Below are 20,857 nucleotides of genomic sequence, written 5' to 3' on the forward strand. Positions count from 1 at the left end.
CATGAATTCGGCCGTTTCTCTCCTGCAAAAGGCTCTTGTTTTAGTTAAAGCATTCAAACAAGTCTTGAACGGCGCTCAATTTTTCTCTTATACCTACAGCAAAGGAAATGTCAAAGTAAACTTTCAAATACACGTAGACAAATGAAGTCGAATATATTGGAACACCTTATTAAATAAATTTGCCTGAATGAGACTGAAAAGTCTCTTTACCTCTGCAGTAAGATGTACAGATTAAATACTGATATTATTTAGGTTCAAGGGAAAATACTGAAGACACTTCTATATTGAGATCTTTTTAGTCACAATAAATGATACACTTAAAAACTTAAATAAGAGTATACATTTTCGATGTCGATTCTCCTTGCAAGATTTTCTTCTTGAACTCTTCAAATCGCTCCGTTTCTGACATATCACCAGCGTTCTTATCCTGCAAAATAAAACAGAGCATGTGTGTCAGCAAATTAATAATGAAATTGTAAACAACAATAATAATAATGTAGATGACTCCTGATGACAGGCGTTACCTTTAGATAGAAAAACGAGAGGCATTAATAAAATAATATCCCACATTTTTCATTCATACAGAATATTCTAGAATCAAGCTGTACCTATTGCTTTCCTTTTAAAGATTATAAAGCGCGTATCAGTCACATGTCGGAAGATTATTTTTATCTCATGCTTTTTTTTCCTTACCTGTTTGATTTCTGGCTCACCCTGTTTGTAATGGCTCTGTATTGATGCTGAAATGAGAACAAAAAGCATTAGCATTTTATAATGAAAATTTCGTCATTAAATTTCACAAGCTCGTGTTTTTTGGGGTGTTCAAAACATGTAATTTATTGGGCTCAAATTGGTCAAAATCCGATTCAGGGAAAATACTGAAGACACTTCTATATTGAGATCTTTTTAGTCACAATAAATGATACACTTAAAAACTTAAATAAGAGTATACATTTGTATACTTTTATACTTTGTATACTCTTATCATCTCTTATATTTATAAGAAACAATTTTCGACCTATATTCTAACACGCCGATTTCAAAAGTTGTTGGAAAAAAACGAGAGGAGAGGAGATAAGGAAAAAAAAGGAACACATTACAATTAAAAGCTTATAGTTATGTATTAGTGATACTGACTATTCAAATAAATATACTCATTAATAATAAACAAAACAAGCATTAGAATACGTCCAATGGTCCAGTGCCCATCTGCCTACATCTTATTTTATTTATTTTTTTAATTTTTATTAATATTGTTTAATTCTAGACCTAAACAGTGACAAATGCCATACTCTGACCAAGTGGCCATTATTTCTTATTGGTACACCTACTTTCTAATGTTGAAGGCACTCGCTCCTCGTTTTTATAACAACCATTTTTTCTTTTTCTTATAAAAATAGAAATCTTATTTCATCAACTTTTACTTGCATACATTTAAGTAAGTCTTACGTTACATTCGTTGCTCACTCTTGCGTTACATACAGTTAAGTCACTCAATATTGGGGTTAGCCCATTTTATTTTACAAAAAAAAAAGTGTCAACAAATTTAACGTCCCAAATTGGGGGTGTGGCCTTTTTTTTTTTAAAAAAAAAAAAAAAAAAAAAAAAAAAAAAAATACGATTCATACTATTTTTGATTCAAAACAGAGAGAATCCACATTCAAAGAACATTCCCACAAGGTGGTTTTAAAACACATTTTTTAAAGGCAACATTTGAAAATTATTACATCACATCATTAGGCTTCGTTCTTGAATTCATCCATAGGTATAATAAATACATCATCGCTAAACAAAAAATATCAATATAATTTTATATAGGTAGGTACCTAATTTTACCTATATTTAAAAAGCATTTGAATTTCATATTTCTCGAAAAAGAGATAAATTATTGGAATGAAGCGTTTATTAAAGTCATGTAAAAAGACATAGCTTTACTTTTGCACGAAATAATTATTCGTAAAATAAATAAAGGAAAATAAACTGGAGAAAAAATGAGATTACAGACGAGAGGAAAAGCATCGATCTAATCATTGCAAAGCACCAATAAATGTTCATAGGCGAATAAGCATGAAACGTGGATACTTCGCTATAAAACGTGGGAAAAGACCTCAAACCCAGTATTCGTTTAGAAAAGATCGAATTTAAGTTGTCGAGAGGAAAAGCGGGAGAACTTTCCAAAAAGGTCAATAAGTGAGGGGAATAATTCCTCTAATAATTCATAACAACACAGGTCGGATTTACTGATGTGTGTCCCTTTCTAGGAAAAAATAAAAGCTGACGTCAAATATAATATGGTGGTCAATGTGGTCAAACAATAGAACAGTACACAGTACTGTAAATGAAATACGACTTTTCAGCTCTAAATCAACATAATAAAGAGAACTATTCATTGAAAGAAATGAATAACTGGGAAAATTTAGATACTCATTCCATTCACACAGAAAAGATCCCCAATTCACAATAGGAAAGCGAAGATTTTTTTTTTACTAGTAAATATAATGAAATACGACTTTTCAGCTCTAAATCAACATAATAAAGAGAACTATTCATTGAAAGAAATGAATAACTGGGAAAATTTAGATACTCACTCCATTCACACAGAAAAGATTCCCAATTCACAATAGGAAAGCGAAGATTTTTTTTTTACTAGTAAATATATAATAATAATATTGAAGTTTATTTTATGTCACATTAACAATAAAATGTTCTTTTGGAATAAATCCCTTTAAGTACTAGAGTACTTTTAATACTTTTCGCTTTAATACTTTGTTTACACTTGCATACTATGCTTTCACTTAAAACATATTGCTGAGCAATAATTATTTATATAAATTTGAATTATATCAAGGTAGTTTTGTGAAACAGGGGTTAGATTAATGAAACTACGGTGGTGAAGCCCATGGACTCGTAATTCACGGGTTGCTGGTTCATATCCAGGACAAAGCGGATCTGTTGAGATTCTTATACGAATTGTTTTATTCGTACGTTACGAATATTGTTGATGCGTATACTACGAATTGATTCATTCGTAGATTACGAATATTAAAATTCACGGGTTGCTGGTTCATATCCAGGACAAAGCGGATCTGTTGAGATTCTTATACGAATTGTTTTATTCGTACGTTACGAATATTATTGATGCGTATACTACGAATTTATTCATTCGTAAACTATGAATTGATTCATTCGTAGATTACGAATATTATTGATTCGTATATTTTCAATTGATTGATTCTTATAGCTACTACGAATTTATTAATTCGTATACTACAAATTCATCCATTCGTAAACTACGAATCGATTCATTTGTACACTACAAATTTATTTGTTCGTAAACTACGAAATTATCCATTCGTATATAATTAAAGCTAAACAGCCAGGGTATCTACGATTGCTGGTTCTGCTGTTGTATCTCGATTTTCTCAACCTTGAGGTCAGGATTCATAGCGGTAGCTTCCATGATAGCATCAGACAATGCCTTGTCATGATCTACAGAATCACTATCGCTCTGAATTGTGATCTTTTGTTCCACTCGAGTTTCTACCACGCCGTCCTTCTCCGTTTTATACTGAAAGTAGAAACCCACAAATATAACCTTATTTACCGAGTATCCTACATTATTAATTTGAATACATCGAATATATATACTCAGTCGAATTTATTTCTAGTTATTTACAAGACTTTGACTATATAGGATCTAGGGAGAGGAACAACTATTAGTCTTAATAGATATTAGTCTTCCTAATGAAAAATCAACTCTGACCTTGTCATGATCTACAGAATCACTATCGCTCTGAATTGTGATCTTTTGTTCCACTCGAGTTTCCACCACGCCGTCCTTCTCCGTTTTGTACTGAAAGTAGAAACCCACAAATATAACCTTAGTTACCGAGTATTCCATTATATTAATAGGAATACGTCGAATATACGGCTAAACATTCGAATTTATTTCTAGTTATTTACCAGACTTTGAGTATCTAGGATCTAGGGGAGAGGAATAACTACGAATCTCAATAGATATCAGTCTTCATAACGAAAAATCAACTGTGAAAATTAAGGCATTTCAGGTGATTTGATTCCTACAGACATACCGTTTCGTATGTAGGTAAAGGTTCACGAATCTCAATAGATATCAGTCTTCATAACGAAAAATCAACTGTGAAAATTAAGGCATTTCAGGTGATTTGATTCCTACAGACATACTGTTTCGTATGTAGGTAAAGGTTAAATTTCAGTACTAATATCTTCTCTGTTTAGGTTCTATTTAACCTTATATTATATACAGTAGGGGCCATCATGTGAAGTCCTTTCCTCCTGCATACCTTTCTCCGTTATACAACCAGCAGTGGTAATATTTCAAAACATTTACTATGAGCCTAGACCTATTCTCCCCTCAAAAAGCTAGAATAATATACTTACATCCATCTTTAAAAGGAAATGTCAGAGCAAAACCAGGACAGTCAGGATGGGGGTTGGTCTTTTCCTTGGTAACTTCTTGTTCCTTGATGGCTAAATGAATGTCTGATGTCAAAATACAGTAGGGGCCATCATGTGAAGTCCTTTCCTCCTGCATACCTTTCTCCGTTATACAACCAGCAGTGGTAATATTTCAAAACATTTATTATGAGCCTAGACCTATTCTCCCCTCAAAAAGCTAGCATCACTTTTGTCTTTGGATGAAACTTTCGTTTCCTTGTCTTGGCTGACAGGAGAAACACTTCTTTCTTGATCTTTCTTACTCTTTTTACTTACTATCCCCAGATTTGTCTTTCTTCGATTTCTTATCTTTACTCTCAGGTGATTTTTCAGATTCTAGTTTTTCAGCTTTCTTTTTGTCGTCTTTCGATCCAAACTTTCTGGTCAAACTTAATCGGGATTCATCACTTTTGTCTTTGGATGAAACTTTCGTTTCCTTGTCTTGGCTGACAGGAGAAACACTTCTTTCTTGATCTTTCTTACTCTTTTTGTCTTTGGGTGATTTCAAAGAACCAATTTTACCGAACAAACTACTTTTTTCACTTGCGGAATCTGTGACCTTTTGGCCTTCATTATTTACTGTCCTTACTATCCCCAGATTTGTCTTTCTTCGATTTCTTATCTTTACTCTCAGGTGATTTTTCAGATTCTAGTTTTTCAGCTTTCTTTTTGCTATCTTTCAATCCAAACTTTTTGGATTCTTTGAACTTCTCTTACTATCCCCAGATTTGTCTTTCTTCGATTTCTTATCTTTACTCTCAGGTGATTTTTCAGATTCAAGTTTTTCAGCTTTCTTTTTGCTATCTTTCAGTCCAAACTTTTTGGATAAACTTGATCGGGAATCATTTTCTTTGTCCTCTGTAGAATCAGGAGAAACGCTTCTTTCCTGATCTTTCTTGCTCTTTTTGTCCTTAGGTGATTTCATAGATCCAATTCTACCGAATAGACCACCTTTCTCAGGTGTAGAATCAGTAACTTTTTCTTTTTCACCTTTTCTGGTTAAACTTGATTGTGAATCATTACCTTTTTCCTTTAATGAAACTCTCGATACATTGTCCTGGCTAACAGGAGAAACACTTCTATCAGCTTTCTTATCTTTCTTAGATTTCTTGTCTTTACTATCAGGCGATTTTTCGGATTCTAGCTTTTTGGATTTCTTTTTATCGTCTTTCGCTCCAAACTTCTTAGACAAACTTGTTCGGGAATCATTTTCTTTGTCTTCTGTTGAATCAGGAGAAACGCTTCTATCGCGATCTTTTCTATCCTTTTTGTCTTTAGGAGATTTTTTCATAGATCCAATTCTACCGAATATACTACTTGGACTCTAATAAATAATAAAATTAAGATAAATTCATATAACTTACCGTGACAGTTTCCACAGTCCTCGTCTTACTACTGATGGTCTGTGATGATATAAACTCTCCGACTGTCGTAGTCACGTTTGTCTCTTCAGTTCCTTCTACCCCAGGCTCCGTGGAACCCTGAATAAACCGGTTGTGAGTGGTCACCAGAGGGACACTGGTCGTAGAAGTGATTGTATTGGTTTTGTGGACATCTTCAGGATTGTACAGCATGGATTCCGTGTGCACAAATGTGGACGATGGGATTGAAGAGGTGGTTCCTCCGATGAACGTGGCAGAACGGCCAGATGTACCGGACGTGGGAGAAGTGGAAACAACCTGAGATAGATATAGTAAATAATTAATATGATGAAAAAACAAATCGACAGAAAAAATATGATACTAAAAAGGCAACAATTTACGAGGTAGCAATCAAAAGCCAAACATAGCTAATGAGAAAGGGCAAATATCTCCGTGGATGATTGAATATATGTCGGCATCATTAGTTTGATTTAAATCAGATATCCTCAAAATAATAAAAACCTACTCCAAAGTATTTATAATGAATATTAACAGAAAAGCTAATCTAAAATTTAATACTATATGATTGACTTACTTGACTTGAGAAGCTTTCCTCGTTAGCTAGGGGTAGAGGTCCCTCAATATCTATTGGAGTTCCAGAGTCATTGGAACTCAATGAAGAATGGGACGAATGCTTGCTAAGAGTCTGAAAATAAATCGAAAATAACAGGGATTAGATTATGGAATTGCCACTATCCCTAACTCTAATGTTAACTTAGTCTATTTTAAATGGCCAAATAAGTATTTTTTTTTTTCTAATCTGCAATGCAATTGATGGTTTTCTTTTTTAAGCTAAACTTTTCTTTTTTTGCAAACCCCGATTTATAAAATCACGTATTATGAGTTTATTTAACATTGGAGTACATAATCTCCTAGTGTTCTGTTCTATTACTGAGAGGTCCCTCAATATCTATTGGAGTTCCAGAGTCATTGGAACTCAATGAAGAATGGGACGAATGCTTGCTAAGAGTCTGGGAATAAATCAAAAATAACAGGGATTAGATTATGGAATTGCCACTATCCCTTACTCTAATGTTAAATTAGTCTATTTTAAATGGCCAAATAAATATTTTTTTTCTAATCTACAATGCAATTGATGGTTCTCTTTTCAAGCTAAACTTTTCTTTTTTCGCAAACCCCGATTTATAAAATCACGTATTATGAGTTTATTTAACATTGGAGTACATAATCGACTAGTGTTCTGTTCTATTTTAAAACTAATATTCAATTCAATAGTTACCTCAATATTATTATCGGCCAGGATGGTAGAGGTGGCTCTAACTTCTTGAGTGACGGTTCTTTGTTCTTGACGTAATCCACTGGTAGTTGTGGTATGAGCTACGGTCTTCTCTTCAACCTGACAACAACAAGAGTTCACATTTACAATAATTTCATTACATCAAATTTTGATTTCAATCTAAAATCACATCAGGCTCAAGAAACATTCAATGTGATTCTATTTGTCCCTTTTTCGATGTAATTTATTTTATTCTATTAAATATTTGTTCTTCTAAACTTTTTCTCTCATTTTCTCTTTTTCCTTCTTTTCTACCACTTGTTTTTCCATAACGCCAACAGACTTGGCCTGAAGCCGACCATTGGTTGGGTGGAAGAGCTTACAGTGTGAGAATCCTGTCATTAAAGCGTTGAAGAAATATCGGAGTTTTACTGTTACCTGACTTGTCTGATGTCAAAACACTTTGGAACTGACTGTCAAAAGAGGAAAACGTGTTGGGTTTTTAAAACTGAAGGACTTGTTAAATCAAGATAGAAAAGATTCACAGATCACAGTTTTTTTCCAAAAGTTCAACTTCTTTCTTTCATTCTTTCTTTTCAGATTTGAATTGAAAAATGTCAACAGAAAATCAGTGACAACGCCATTTTGATTTTTGAAATTTAAAAACGGCCAAATTTTACTTTCATTGTTGTCCGCTCGTTTTTCTCTAGCGCTGGTGTCGTAAGGTCCGTTTACACGATCCACAAAATTTAGGGAGTTTTAGCGATAAACTTTTTTGTACGGAAAAATACCAAACTTGCTTTTGCTTCACTTTTCTTCCCCATCGAATCCTTCTGATATGGCCTCCTTGAACGGCCTTGTCAGCAATACGGAAAAGTGTGAAATGACCTTGTCAAGAATGCAAGCATGAAATATTTCAATGGTCTTTCTCCTAAAGAGCACTTTTTCCCATTATTCCAGCCAGGTTTTAAAAACACCATTGTATATTTGTAGATCTGTCTGACGACAGACATACATACATACAGACAGGCATAAATTTTTCTAATGCGATTTTTGGAATCGTGGATGCATAAGGAGTAAGAATAACTAAAAAGTAGATTTGGACTTTTGGATCAGAAAAGTCCCTCCTTGGGGGAGAATTAAATGATCTCAAATTCCAACGAATATTTCTTTGTTTTCTAACCCAGTAGAACAGTATCCCTCTGTTCCTGCTCTCATGCCTTGTCCCAAAGTCCCCCCAGAATAAATAGAAATATTTGCTTACCTTGTTGACTTGTGTAGACACAGTCACTTCTCCAGACCGCATGTCTTCAACCTTCTCCTCAATATTGCGGGTCAATCCTTCTCTATCTTTCACCATGGTTTGTTTTGTAGTGGTTTTCACTATCAGAGGGGTTTTGTTTGGATCGCCATTGTCTTCATTCTTGCTCAAGTTATGTTTCTCGTTCTCTATGAAAGCTTCTGTAGCATTTTTGTTTGTCAGGATCAAAGTTTCAGCTATTTCTTCTGCTCTTGGTTTGTTTTTGCTGGATGTTTTGTCTTTGCTGGGAGATTTGTCTTTTTCTTTCTTGTCCTTTTCCTTACCATCCTTACCTTTGTCTTTAGATTCTTTTACTTTTTCCTTAGCTTTTTTAGCTTTTTCTTTATTGCTGGGAGATTTGTCTTTTTCTTTCTTGTCCTTTTCCTTACCATCCTTACCTTTGTCTTTAGATTCTTTTACTTTTTCCTTAGCTTCTTTAGCTTTTTCTTTAGCCTCTTTGGATTTTTCTTTTGCCTCTTCTTTAGCTTTCTCTTTTGCTTCCTTAGCTTTTTCCTTGGATTCTTTAACCTTTTCTTTCGACTCTTTAGACTTGTCTAAGGCTTTTGCTTCTTTAGCTTTTTCCTTTGCTTCTTTAGCTTTCTCTTTTGCTTCCTTCGCTTTCTCCTTTGCATCTTCTTTAGTAGATTTCTCTTTTACTTCGTTAGCTTCGTCTTGTTCCTCTTCTTCGTCATTTTCAGGTGATCTAGGTTTAGTAGCCACTTTTTTCACAATGATTTCTTCCTCTACAGGTTTTTTCTTATCATATTTCGAACTCTTCTGGAAAACTCCCAATAGACTTTTCTTTTCTGGACTTCCTGATTTAGATTTTCCACTTGTTCCATCGCTACTCTTCTCACTCTCTGCTTTAGATTTCTCTTTGTCATTCAAACTCAAGTCTGAAATACCTTTCTCTGCTTTTTCCAATTCTTTGAGAGCTTTTTCAATTTTTTCTTTTTCCAGACTTTCAGCACTTGCACGCTTGCTTTGTGATTTATCTCCCTTGTGTTTTACTACCACATTTTCTCGAATTATTCTTTCAATAACTTCTTGGTCAGACTTCTCAGGAGATTCTCCTTCGGTGTCTTTAGGATCGTTTTTCTCTGCTTTCTTTTTGTCAGAACTACTTTTGTCGGTTTTGAAAAGTCTGTCTTTGAGTGATTCTTTATGTTCAGATTTCTTGGACTTGGATTCCGGAGTTCCAAACAGATGTTTTACAATACTCGTGTTCTCATGAGCAAACTCTTTCTTGTGCTTTTCTTTGAGTCCAGCAGATTCAACATAGTCAATACCAGGTGTTTTGATCTCGGTACTTGGTTTCTCACTTTTCTCTAAGAAAGCTTTAGATTTCTCAGCAGCAGACTCGGTCAACTTTTGACTTTCACCTGGTGCATAGTTGAAAGCAAGAGCAACTTGTTTAGTAGGAGAGGGTGAGGATTTCTGGAGATCACTGTCTGAATCCTTGGAGATGTCAGTTTTCTCGTAGGTAAAACCTTTGATGAGTCTCTTTCTACTGGCAGCATTGCCTCCTACTTCATAGTCATACTCCTTAGTATAGACAGGTAGTTGTGGAGAGCCAGTAGGGGGGCCTCCTGCCAGAGTAGTTTCACCTAGATCTGTACTCTTCTCCTTCTCCCCTGCAGTGCTACTGCTTTGCGATGCAGTCGAGTCTCGTTTACTGATCTTTGAACTTCTCTTACTATCCCCAGATTTGTCTTTCTTCGATTTCTTATCTTTACTCTCAGGTGATTTTTCAGATTCAAGTTTTTCAGCTTTCTTTTTGCTATCTTTCAGTCCAAACTTTTTGGATAAACTTGATCGGGAATCATTTTCTTTGTCCTCTGTAGAATCAGGAGAAACACTTCTTTCCTGATCTTTCTTGCTCTTTTTGTCCTTAGGTGATTTCATAGATCCAATTCTACCGAATAGACCACCTTTTTCAGGTGTAGAATCAGTAACTTTTTCTTTTTCACCTTTTCTGGTTAAACTTGATTGTGAATCATTACCTTTTTCCTTTAATGAAACTCTCGATACATTGTCCTGGCTAACAGGAGAAACACTTCTATCAGCTTTCTTATCTTTCTTAGATTTCTTGTCTTTACTATCAGGCGATTTTTCGCCTTTCTTTTTGCTATCTTTCGCTCCAAACTTCTTAGACAAACTTGATCGGGAATCATTTTCTTTGTCTTCTGAAGAATCTGGAGAAACGCTTCTATCGCGATCTTTTCGATCCTTTTTGTCTTTAGGAGATTTCGATTTCATAGATCCAATTCTACCGAATATACTACTTGGACTCTAATAAGTAAAACAAAACAAAACAAGCAAAACAATTAGTAACATGCTAAACAAATAAAAGTAGGGCAAGAAAAAAAAAAAAAAATAATAATAATAACAAACTACGAGCAAAAAAGGGTTCATAAATGCCCACTTGAACAGATTGTATAAGTTCAGGTGGGTAATAAAAAAAAGGAAAAAAGAGAACGAATTATCCAACATAAAGACTTTAACAAAGATCAGTAGATAGCATGCAAAATATGGAATAGTTGCTTTAACCGAAGAGTGAACGACAGTGTATTTTCTTTAATTATTTTTTTTTCAAAATCATTTTTAGCAATTGAAGCAGCAAAGGAAAAGATTTATTAGGTGTCGTTCCAAATTATAAATTTTCGTGTGAATCAATTAGTTTGTTTCTTATTCACAAATGGAAATTAATACATAGTCCCTAATTCCACATGTGAATTATCAATATAATCGGATTCGCAAAACTGTAAAGTTCACTCTTCGAAGAAAACATAGGTACAGGTCATAAGTCATAACAAATAAGTAAACAACAAAAAGATACTTCGTAAAAAATTGTAAGAAAAAGACACTTCGTAAAAAAGTTAGGAAATAAAACGGTTTTCATTCACAAGCAGTCTCAACGGTTACACTCAATACCTTGTTTTTCAGCCCATAGACACTAGCGCGATCTTCCGGCTCATATTCGCCCTCTTTGGAACTAAACGAACTCTGAGAAGTGTGAGAGTCTTTACTTCCTTTACTAATCTAAATGACGGATGGGCAATCGGGATAACTATTAGAATTTATGTCATAATAAAAGGGAGCCTTCTTTTTATAAAGGATTAAAAAAAGTGACACTTTTAACTATCCATAATTAAGGACATACCAAACTTTATGCCGTCTTTCCTTTTTCGCTCGGATACCTACCTAGACTATCTTCACAAAGGCACGACTTTATTGATATAGGTAAATGTAGGGCCCCCGCCTATTTAAACCCCATGTCACTGCGACCTGATTAGATCTTTTGTGACGAAGCCAAGAGACCCCAGCCTCACAGAAATGGCCCAAAAGTACGGAATACCAACATGCCCAATTGGTCACCCATCCAGTTACGTACCACGCCCAATGGTACATTTCACAATTGAATTGGAATTAGTGCAAAAATGGACAACCACAAACAAATTTATACCACTGGAATAAAAAGTGATGTGAGATTTGGGTAAAAAATGTGTGCTCTGCATATTGTTTACTAAACAAGCAACAGGACATCAAACCTTTTTTTCTGACTGTACATTTCTACTAGGATTATCACATCGAAAATATTTTCTGGTCTAAAATTCAAAGAATGGACTAAATTTCAAATAACATATTAAAATGAAATAATATTTGAGAGAAATAAAAAGAAAGATATTTACCTGGTCTTTTTTGGATTTCTTGACAGAAGGATCACTCTTGTCCTTCTGTCCACGCCAGAAAGGGTATGAAAATGGGGAAGAGAAGGGAGTAGAAAGGGCAGAAAGCTGAGCTCAAGGGAAAGCAAAAAGAGATCATTATCCACACGCAACTAGTAATATCATACTAGGAATTGAAGCACATATTGTGCTGTCACGAAAAACTACTTAGGACTTAACAAATAGAGAGAAAAAGAGTTTTGTAAACCTGGGTAGAATGTGAAATCGTCAAGCTATAACACACGATGGATAGCGAGTAGTGAGAGATAATAATAATAATAGACTCTTGAGTGGAAGGTAACGACTTGGCGAGGTTAACGCCGGAGGCGTTCTCTACCACCTAACCCTTAGAGCTCCGATATTATGGGGTCAAATTCTCAAATAAATGATGTTAAAGTTTCATGCCTCGGCTGGGATCGAACCCACGCCTTCCTGTTTACAGGCGAGGATCTTGACCACTACGCCACCAAGGCGGAGAAAAATCAAACTATCTTGATTTCAAACAGTATATGTTATACTGCTTATTTATACTGCTGGATGAGATTGAAAATTCCTTTACCCCTGCAGCCTAAATAAGGTTTGATATGTTTGATACCTAGGCAATAGAGTTTTACAACTAAACAATAAATCGCGATAGTGTTTAAGTGATACAGTGATTAGGACACCCCAATCAAATAGTCAGGTCTGATCATGAAATCACTTTTCATATAAGGTTGCTACGAACAGACCTACAGTTTAGCAATAAGTTTATAAGAGAAAAGGGGATCGCGTTTTCCTTCTTTCTCTTCCCCTTCCTCCATTTTATCTCCACCTTCTCTCTACTTTATTTCTTTCTATTCCCCCTCCACATTCTAGTTCATTTCTTTTACTTTCTATTTTTTTCTACTTATGTTGAAATTATCAAGGAGGGAGGGGGGAAGAGAGGCAGTAGGATTTAATGTCATTTTAATCTTAACTAGATACTTTAAGAATAATAATAATAATAATAATAATAATAATAATAGACTCTTGAGTGGAAGGTAACCACTAGGCGAGGTTAACGCCGGAGACGTTCTCCACCACCTAACCCTTAGAGCTCCATTATTATGGGGTCAAATTCTCAAATAAATGATGATAAAGTTTCATGCCTCGGCTGGGATCGAACCCACGCCTTCCTGTGTACAGGCGAGCATCTTGACCACTACGCCACCAAGGCGGAGAAAAATCAAACTATCTTGATTTCAAACAGCAACTCGTGTTCTCATGAGCAAACTCTTTCTTGTGCTTTTCTTTGAGTCCAGCAGATTCAACATAGTCAATACCAGGTGTTTTGATCTCGGTACTTGGTTTCTCACTTTTCTCTAAGAAAGCTTTAGATTTCTCAGCAGCAGACTCGGTCAACTTTTGACTTTCACCTGGTGCATAGTTGAAAGCAAGAGCAACTTGTTTAGTAGGAGAGGGTGAGGATTTCTGGAGATCACTGTCTGAATCCTTGGAGATGTCAGTTTTCTCGTAGGTAAAACCTTTGATGAGTCTCTTTCTACTGTCTTAGCATTGTCCAAGTAGTTTATTTCTGCCTCCGCTGGTGTCTGACCCCTGGAAATTACAAAGGGACCAAATATTTCACATATCTACTTGTTCAAAAGAAGAAATAACTATTTCCTATATTATTCTACATTGTTGTACAAGACATACAGCATATCACCACCGTACATATTTGCCTATAGGTTTACTTACCTACATAAATGTTCTGAGGGATTTTTTTTCAGTCCAGTCTCAAGCTCTCTCTTTTTGTATTTTTAATTAAGCAACCCATTTTGGCCTCTGTTTTTATAGTATTCATAGTCCGATAGAAATATACCTCTACTTGCTAGTTTTGTCGATTTTTTCAATCGATTTTTAACAAGGTAGATGCCTTATAGCCTATAGTTCACCATTTCAAGCCAGCACTGAGGGTCATATTTGTTGTCGTAGGTTAGGCCAAAGTAGTCTCGTTCTAGTAAATTCAGATGATCACATACCCTATCAAACAGATCCTCTCCTTTTGCTTTTCTCTGTGAAATAAAAGTTACAATTTAATTATTAAATTTTTATGAAAGTTAACAAATGCTTAATGAGATGTCTTTTACACAACATTTATTCTCAATAATTTTACCTACCCTAATTTAATATTTTGAAATTAAGTACTACCTATTAAAATAATAAGTTTTCCCCCTAAATCATAGATTTCTGGGACCAAGCAAAAGGAATGATCTACTCACCTCTATTGTGACATCTAGAAGTGAACCATCCAACAGTGTAATGTGAGCATTAAGTACTACCTATTAAAATAATAAGTTTTCCCCCTAAATCATAGATTTCTGGGACCAAGCAAAAGGAATGATCTACTCACCTCTATAGTGACATCTAGAAGTGAACCATCCAACAGTGTAATGTGGGCCACTTCTATTTTTCCTTTGAGTGGTTTTGTTTTAGGAGGAGCACTTTCGGTGTCAATTTCTGTCATGGTCATCTTGGATCTATAATCAGAAAGTATGTTTATACAAATAAATATTACCTATTTAAAATCTACCAAAATGAAGTAGTCCTCTTCTATCCCAACTTTAGAAGTTAAATTCCAAAGCTGATAAATTAATTAAGGATGTGAAAAATAAATAGTTGAGTGCTTTGTAGTAAGTAGTTATTAAATATAATTAAATGCAAGATTCTATATTTAAAAGTCCATTTAAAGAAAAAGTATGAAAGCAAGACTGAAACTAGTAAGGTGACTAGAAACAGACCTTAACCTGGGGCTTGATATTTTGATTGCTCTATTTAAATCGATGATCTCATACTTTGAAGTTATCATTATTAGATTGGTCATTTACCTAGCAATAATAATTATCAAGACTTTCAAAAAAGTTAAACAGAAAGGTCCAGTTATTGAAGGCTAGTATACAGCAATTTACCTACCTGTAGATTTCAATTTAACCACTGAAGACTTCCAACTTCCAATATGCAAGCAAGTGGTTTTGAAGAAATTGTAGGTTTAAAAAACGCCTTACTAGGATGGGTGATTTGGTAGGAATACTGGTATCCTGTGGCTTCTACACTTATGACAGATAATGAAAAATATTTTAGGAAAGAAGTTCAGAAGCTTTAAGTTCCAAAAGAAATTAAGAAAACAGAAAAAACTACAAACAAAATGCAACTACAAGTGAACTTTACACAAACAGTAAAAAAATAGGGCATCAAATGGGCGATCCTATGCAGTTGCAAACTCTCAACGGTGAGTTTTCAATCGGAATGCGGCGACATTTTTCCGTACACAATGTGGTAGAGTTTTAGCGGATACCAAGGGAACAGGAAGATGGTACGCTTTTTAACCTGTACGGCAACACTGCTTTCATTTTTTTTGTTTTGAGGATTTGGAATTTTGGATGATAAGTTGATAAGACGAGTGAACAAGTGGATAAGTGGATTTATTTTTGAACTTTTGATTTTAAAGCTCAATAGTGTAGTGTTTTTAAAAAACCATTAACTAAGTTAACTACTAAGCTCAAAAACATAAAACACTATTTCCTTTAGTAAGTATGAAGCTTAGAAAACTCTTGATTCAAAGTTCTATCCGGGAGTTCCAGAAAAGAGGTTACAAAGGACTTCTTGGGAAATATCTGGTGCTGAGTGATGATGATAAGGCTAAAACATTCGAGAATGATGAAAAACTACCTAGTTTGCCAGTGCCTCCATTAGACGTAACACTAGAGAAGTACATCCAATCTGTGAAACCATTTGCAACCCAGGAAGAACTAACCAATGTCCAGAATCTGGCTAAGGAATTCAAGAATGGAATTGGGCAGGAGCTGCACAAAAGTCTTCTCAAAAAAGCATCTGAGGAAAAAAATTGGGTAAGATGTACTTTAACCTATTGTTTCTGTTTTATGTACTTATTAAACAATGGAAATCAATACTCATAGAATAACACATCATCAGTATGATAAGCAATGTACTACTTATATAATGACAATGAAATGGAGCCTTGAAAACAGAAAGCTAATGCTAACAGTTTAGTAGGCCTTTGTTAGAAATGTAACTCACACAATTTATTCTCTTTCAGTTATCGGGTTGGTGGGAGAAGTATGCATATCTTATGTCAAGAGATTCATTGATTCCATTCTATAACATGTTTGGTCCAAATCCAACAGAAGAATTGGGCTTGGAATATGGACCAGGAAAAGGTGTTGAGGTATGTATTCTTGTACTATATCCTTGTCCTAAAAGGTTCTGTGAGAAAGAGGCCAGCATTGTGAGGGCAGTATCACCCATGGAAAGATCCCAAAAACCTCTTTTGATGTAATCACCCAGAAGGTCACCCATCCAGATCTCAACCACATATTACATTGCTTAACTCCAGTGATCAATTGAGAACTGATTCATTAAACATGTTATCACTACTGGCTAATAATCATAATCTCTTTTGATGTAATCACCCAGAAGGTCACCCATCCAGATCTCAACCACATATTACATTGCTTAACTCCAGTGATCAATTGAGAACTGGTTCATTAAACATGTTATCACTACTGGCTAATAATCATAACGGTTTCTTTTTCAGCATGCTTCACTTTTCTGTCATGAGTTGATCAAGTTTTGGTTTCTCTTGAGAAAAGAAAAATTGAAGCCTCAATTAGGAACTGGAGATAAACCATTCTGTATGCACACATTCAAGAAGTTTTTCAACACAGCAAGAATCCCAGGGGAAGAGATTGACAGCATTGTCAATTATTTTAAAACAGGTTAGAAAATTAACTTTGGTTTAGAACCTACCTACTTAAGTTATTATCCCCTTTTAGCCATTTGAGTAGGGGGGGAAAAAAACAAACAAACAACCAAACAAACAAACAAACAACCAAACAAAAAATGCAGACATAGAGAGCAATATTTACCCTCTGAATATGTGACCTCCTGTTACCACTGAGACAGCTTGGGGACTGTTTGAGCATAATTTCTAAGCATGCCCAGAACATAAGATTGTAAACCTTAGCCTTACTTAAATATTTATAATTGTTATTTTCAGAGGCAGAAGGTTCATGCCCCTCTCATGTAATTGTACAATGCAATGGGCACATTTATAAAATGAATGCCCTACACAAGGACTCCACTCCACTGACAGTGGGAGAGTGGAAACATCAGTTCAACTCCATCCTACAGGCTTCGTCAAAAAGTAAAGGCAGTGGAATTGCAGCTTTATCCTGTGAACCCAGATCCAAATGGGCTGAAGTGAGTTTGATCAGTTTTTTGATTAGTTCAGCACCTACCTACTGCTAAGGTTCACATGTTAATGCTTAATAAAATGTCAATCCAAAGTCTCTTTAACTACAGGCTTCGTCAAAAAGTAAAGGCAGTGGAATTGCAGCTTTATCCTGTGAACCCAGATCCAAATGGGCTGAAGTGAGTTTGATCAAATTTTTGATTAGTTCACCTACCTACTGCTAAGGTTCACAGGTTAATGCTTAATAAAATGTCAATCCAAAGTCTCTTTAGGTTTAGGTCAAAGCTCAAGATTGTTTCCCTCACAAGTTGCCCAAATTTTGCAGAGAAGTTCTTTATAAAATACCTGCTTGGCTAGTGGTTGTTACCTCCCCCTCAAGAGTCTAGATTGTCAATTGGCTCAAGATTGTTTCCCTCACAAGTTGCCCAAATTTTGCAGAGAAGTTCTTTATAAAATACCTGCTTGGCTAGTGGTTGTTACCTCCCACTCAAGAGTCTAGATTGTCAATTAGATGTCAATTGGATATCATTACAGTGTCTTCAAATGTAGGTATCCATTTATAAGGGAACTCAGATTAAAAGGCTATTCTAGGTGTTCTATCTAAACCATTCACTTTATCTAATCTCAAGCTGAACCTCTCCTTTCAGAATAGATCATACATACTCCAGAAGTCTGCAAAGAACAAGCAACTAATCGAAGACATAGATTCAGCCATGTTCTCGGTTTCATTAGACAACACGTCGCCTACAAATGACTCGGAAATTTGTCAGCAGTTGATTTCCAATGATTACGCCAATAGATACGCAGACAAATCGGTTGCTGTCGTGTTCTTTAAAAACGGAGCTTCGGGTGGAATCTGTGAGGTATGTTATGGCGCCAGTGAAATAAAGAAAGGATATCTTTTTCATCTGCCATACACCGGGGTGATGGTCTCTAGCCCTGTTTAAATGGCTCGTCCTGAAATGCAGTCAATCATCAGTTAAATAACTTCTAGGTGAAAAACTAAATGAATGACTTGAAAATTACTTTGACATTAGCATGGTAGACTGTAGATCTAGATGTTATTAGTTAGCTTCGGGTGGAATCTGTGAGGTATGTTATGGCGCCAGTGAAATAAAGAAAGGATATCTTTTTCATCTGCCATACACCGGGGTGATGATCTCTAGCCCTGTTTTAAATGGCTCGTCCTGAAACGCAGTCAATCACCGGGAGGACTTGTGCTTATTGTTTAAAAGCAGAGAGAACCCTTTGAAAGCTGCAAGCTAGCTAGGCTGGTTAGGGTTAGCTTTTCTCCTCCCTGTTTATAGTCCCACAGCTAGACACTAGTCTACTCTGTTTAACGTCCCCTAGCCAGACAAACTTATACTGTTGTCATGCAATATCTCGTATTCAAAGTAGCTGATTGCGAAATCAGTCCTTAAAAGTCCTAATTTATACCTAACCTTCTTTCAGCACACTCCATTCGATGGCATGGTAAATGTAACAGCTTGCTTCTACGTGCTTCTATCATTAGCTGAGAACCTAGCTACAATCAGTGAGGACAAGACGGTTCGTGGTGGTCTAGAAGCCCCAGTGCCTCTGGAATTTGATACGGATGATCAAATAACCAAGGAGCTGAGTCGCGCCAAGGCAGAGGGCATGGTAAATGTAACAGCTTGCTTCTACGTGCTTCTATCATTAGCTGAGAACCTAGCTACAATCAGTGAGGACAAGACGGTTCGTGATGGTCTAGAAGCCCCAGTGCCTCTGGAATTTGATACGGATGATCAAATTACGAAGGAGCTGAGTCGCGCCAAGGCAGAGCAAAAAATAAGCGTAAGTTTGGACAAAAAGTCATTAAGCTTAAACTTCATCCAGATTCCTTTGTGCAAATGGCATTACAGCTGGCGTATTACACCATCCATAACAAGTAAGAGATGCCTGATCCTAAAGGTGTGTCCACAATTGGTCGACCGGCCGGGCCGTCGCGTCGATCGACGGCCGTCGACTATGTGTGGACAGACCTTAACATATTACAATACTACTTTGTGGGTGATGTGCCTTTGGAAAAAATATACTTCTTGAAAGTCAAGTTCATTGGGTTATAACAGACGAACGTGAGTTACTAGTAGATATGTGTAGGAATTTCAACTATGTTAATCATGGTCAACTGTCGCAAATGTTGTTCCTCAAGCAATACACCATGCCAAGTTTTATAATTCTACTTTGACTCGAACCATGAACCTCCAGATCCGACCGTTAACTAAAAAAGTTGGTTTCCTTTTTCTTATTTCAGACCAGCCCCCTGTTATGAAACAGCTACTACCCGGCTATTTTACCGTGGTCGCACGGAAACTGTGCGATCGTGTACATTGGAAGCATTTGAGTGGTCCAAAGCTATGCTCAGCTCTACTGACGTAAGTTATGATCTTTCTGTGTTTAATTAAAATTTCCTCAGGTACAAATATGTACCCAAGTATTTAGGAATCAATTGTTAACACTACTTCTTTGCCTTGTCCCACTCAAGTGGGGTCGGCACTACTAATTTTATTTAAGTTTTCGTGTTCAGAAAAAAATGTCTTGAAATTCAAATCACGAATTACTTGTGGTGGTGTAAGTATATTTTATTATTTGTCTTTTCATCGATTTTTCTAATGTTTCATTTACTCCTTGGGAGTGAAAGGGATGGTATGTCTCTTGCCAAAGGATTCATCCATGTCATATTGTTCTGAATTGTGTCTTGGTACGCCCAAAGCTACAACATACGAATTATAGGAAAACAGAGTTAATGTGGTCCGATGTAGATGAAATTCGGTGAACATGTTCAACATGCAAAGCAACTTTCTCGTCGTAAGCTTCGCGTGTTCTTCCGTGTTTTTCTGTGTACTTTTATGCTGTCCCGCGGCTGTCTACAACTACCTAATCTCTTCTGGGTTTCCAGCGCTGAGTGTTCATGATGAAGGAAGTGTTTAAAACAAAGGAAATTTTAATTTTGGGCTTCATTGAGCAATCAAAGGTACTCTTTTTCTGACCGAGTTCTACAGATCAATGAACTATGTATTAGTTAATAATACTAATAGAATAAAATACAAATGTAATATAACACTCACCATCCATACTCCTAGAAGAAAGGTAACGTCCACTCAAGCTCCGTTCAAAGTGAGGTGCAGGTCTCTCGATCGGCATTCGTTTCGTTTCGTAATGAGTTCGACCTGAATATCGGAATTTGGATCCAAACCGCGGGAATAGTCCCGCTTTCTGTGGTTGTTCGGGGGCCATCAATCTGGGAAAATCCAAACGGTCTGTGTTAGAAACATTGATTTTCTTTCTTGTTGTGTCTGTCTGAGCGTAATAAGTTGGTGGCTAAACGAAACTGTCAGAGATATTCAAAATATTTTTTTAGGTTATATTTTTGATCCAAGGTTTGTGGTTACTAAACTTGGGATATTTTGAACTTAAAACATCAAGTCTCATTTGATTTTGGTT

General features: G+C 35.8%; 2 protein-coding genes across 2 annotated transcripts in view; one reads left to right on the forward strand and one right to left on the reverse strand.

Annotated features, from left to right (window-relative positions):
• Positions 1-3,050: 3,050 nt before the first annotated feature.
• LOC103509514 (titin homolog) lies at positions 3,051-15,366 on the reverse strand. Its single transcript, XM_026823819.1, has 13 exons — positions 15,094-15,366; positions 14,534-14,660; positions 14,076-14,195; positions 13,389-13,632; positions 12,127-12,236; positions 11,369-11,476; positions 8,240-10,726; positions 7,573-7,581; positions 7,138-7,254; positions 6,433-6,543; positions 5,841-6,155; positions 3,764-3,853; positions 3,051-3,478 (listed from the first exon to the last, which is right to left on the reverse strand). The coding sequence occupies exons 2-13, from the start codon at positions 14,651-14,653 to the stop codon at positions 3,386-3,388; spliced, it is 3,924 nt and encodes a 1,307-aa protein (XP_026679620.1). The 5' UTR covers positions 14,654-14,660; positions 15,094-15,366; the 3' UTR covers positions 3,051-3,385.
• Positions 15,367-15,558: 192 nt separating this feature from the next.
• The window catches only part of LOC113465332 (peroxisomal carnitine O-octanoyltransferase-like), a gene marked incomplete in the record, with an annotated part of 16,284 nt that continues 10,985 nt past the window's right edge, over positions 15,559-20,857 (forward strand). Inside the window, 7 exon segments of the mRNA XM_026823826.1 lie at positions 15,559-16,028; positions 16,238-16,366; positions 16,736-16,916; positions 17,198-17,400; positions 18,040-18,255; positions 18,845-18,865; positions 19,034-19,207. Coding sequence (XP_026679627.1) covers positions 15,714-16,028; positions 16,238-16,366; positions 16,736-16,916; positions 17,198-17,400; positions 18,040-18,255; positions 18,845-18,865; positions 19,034-19,207 — 1,239 coding nt within the window.

Source organism: Diaphorina citri, unplaced genomic scaffold (assembly GCF_000475195.1).
Source record: "Diaphorina citri unplaced genomic scaffold, Diaci psyllid genome assembly version 1.1 scaffold505, whole genome shotgun sequence".
NCBI lineage: Eukaryota > Metazoa > Arthropoda > Insecta > Hemiptera > Psyllidae > Diaphorina > Diaphorina citri.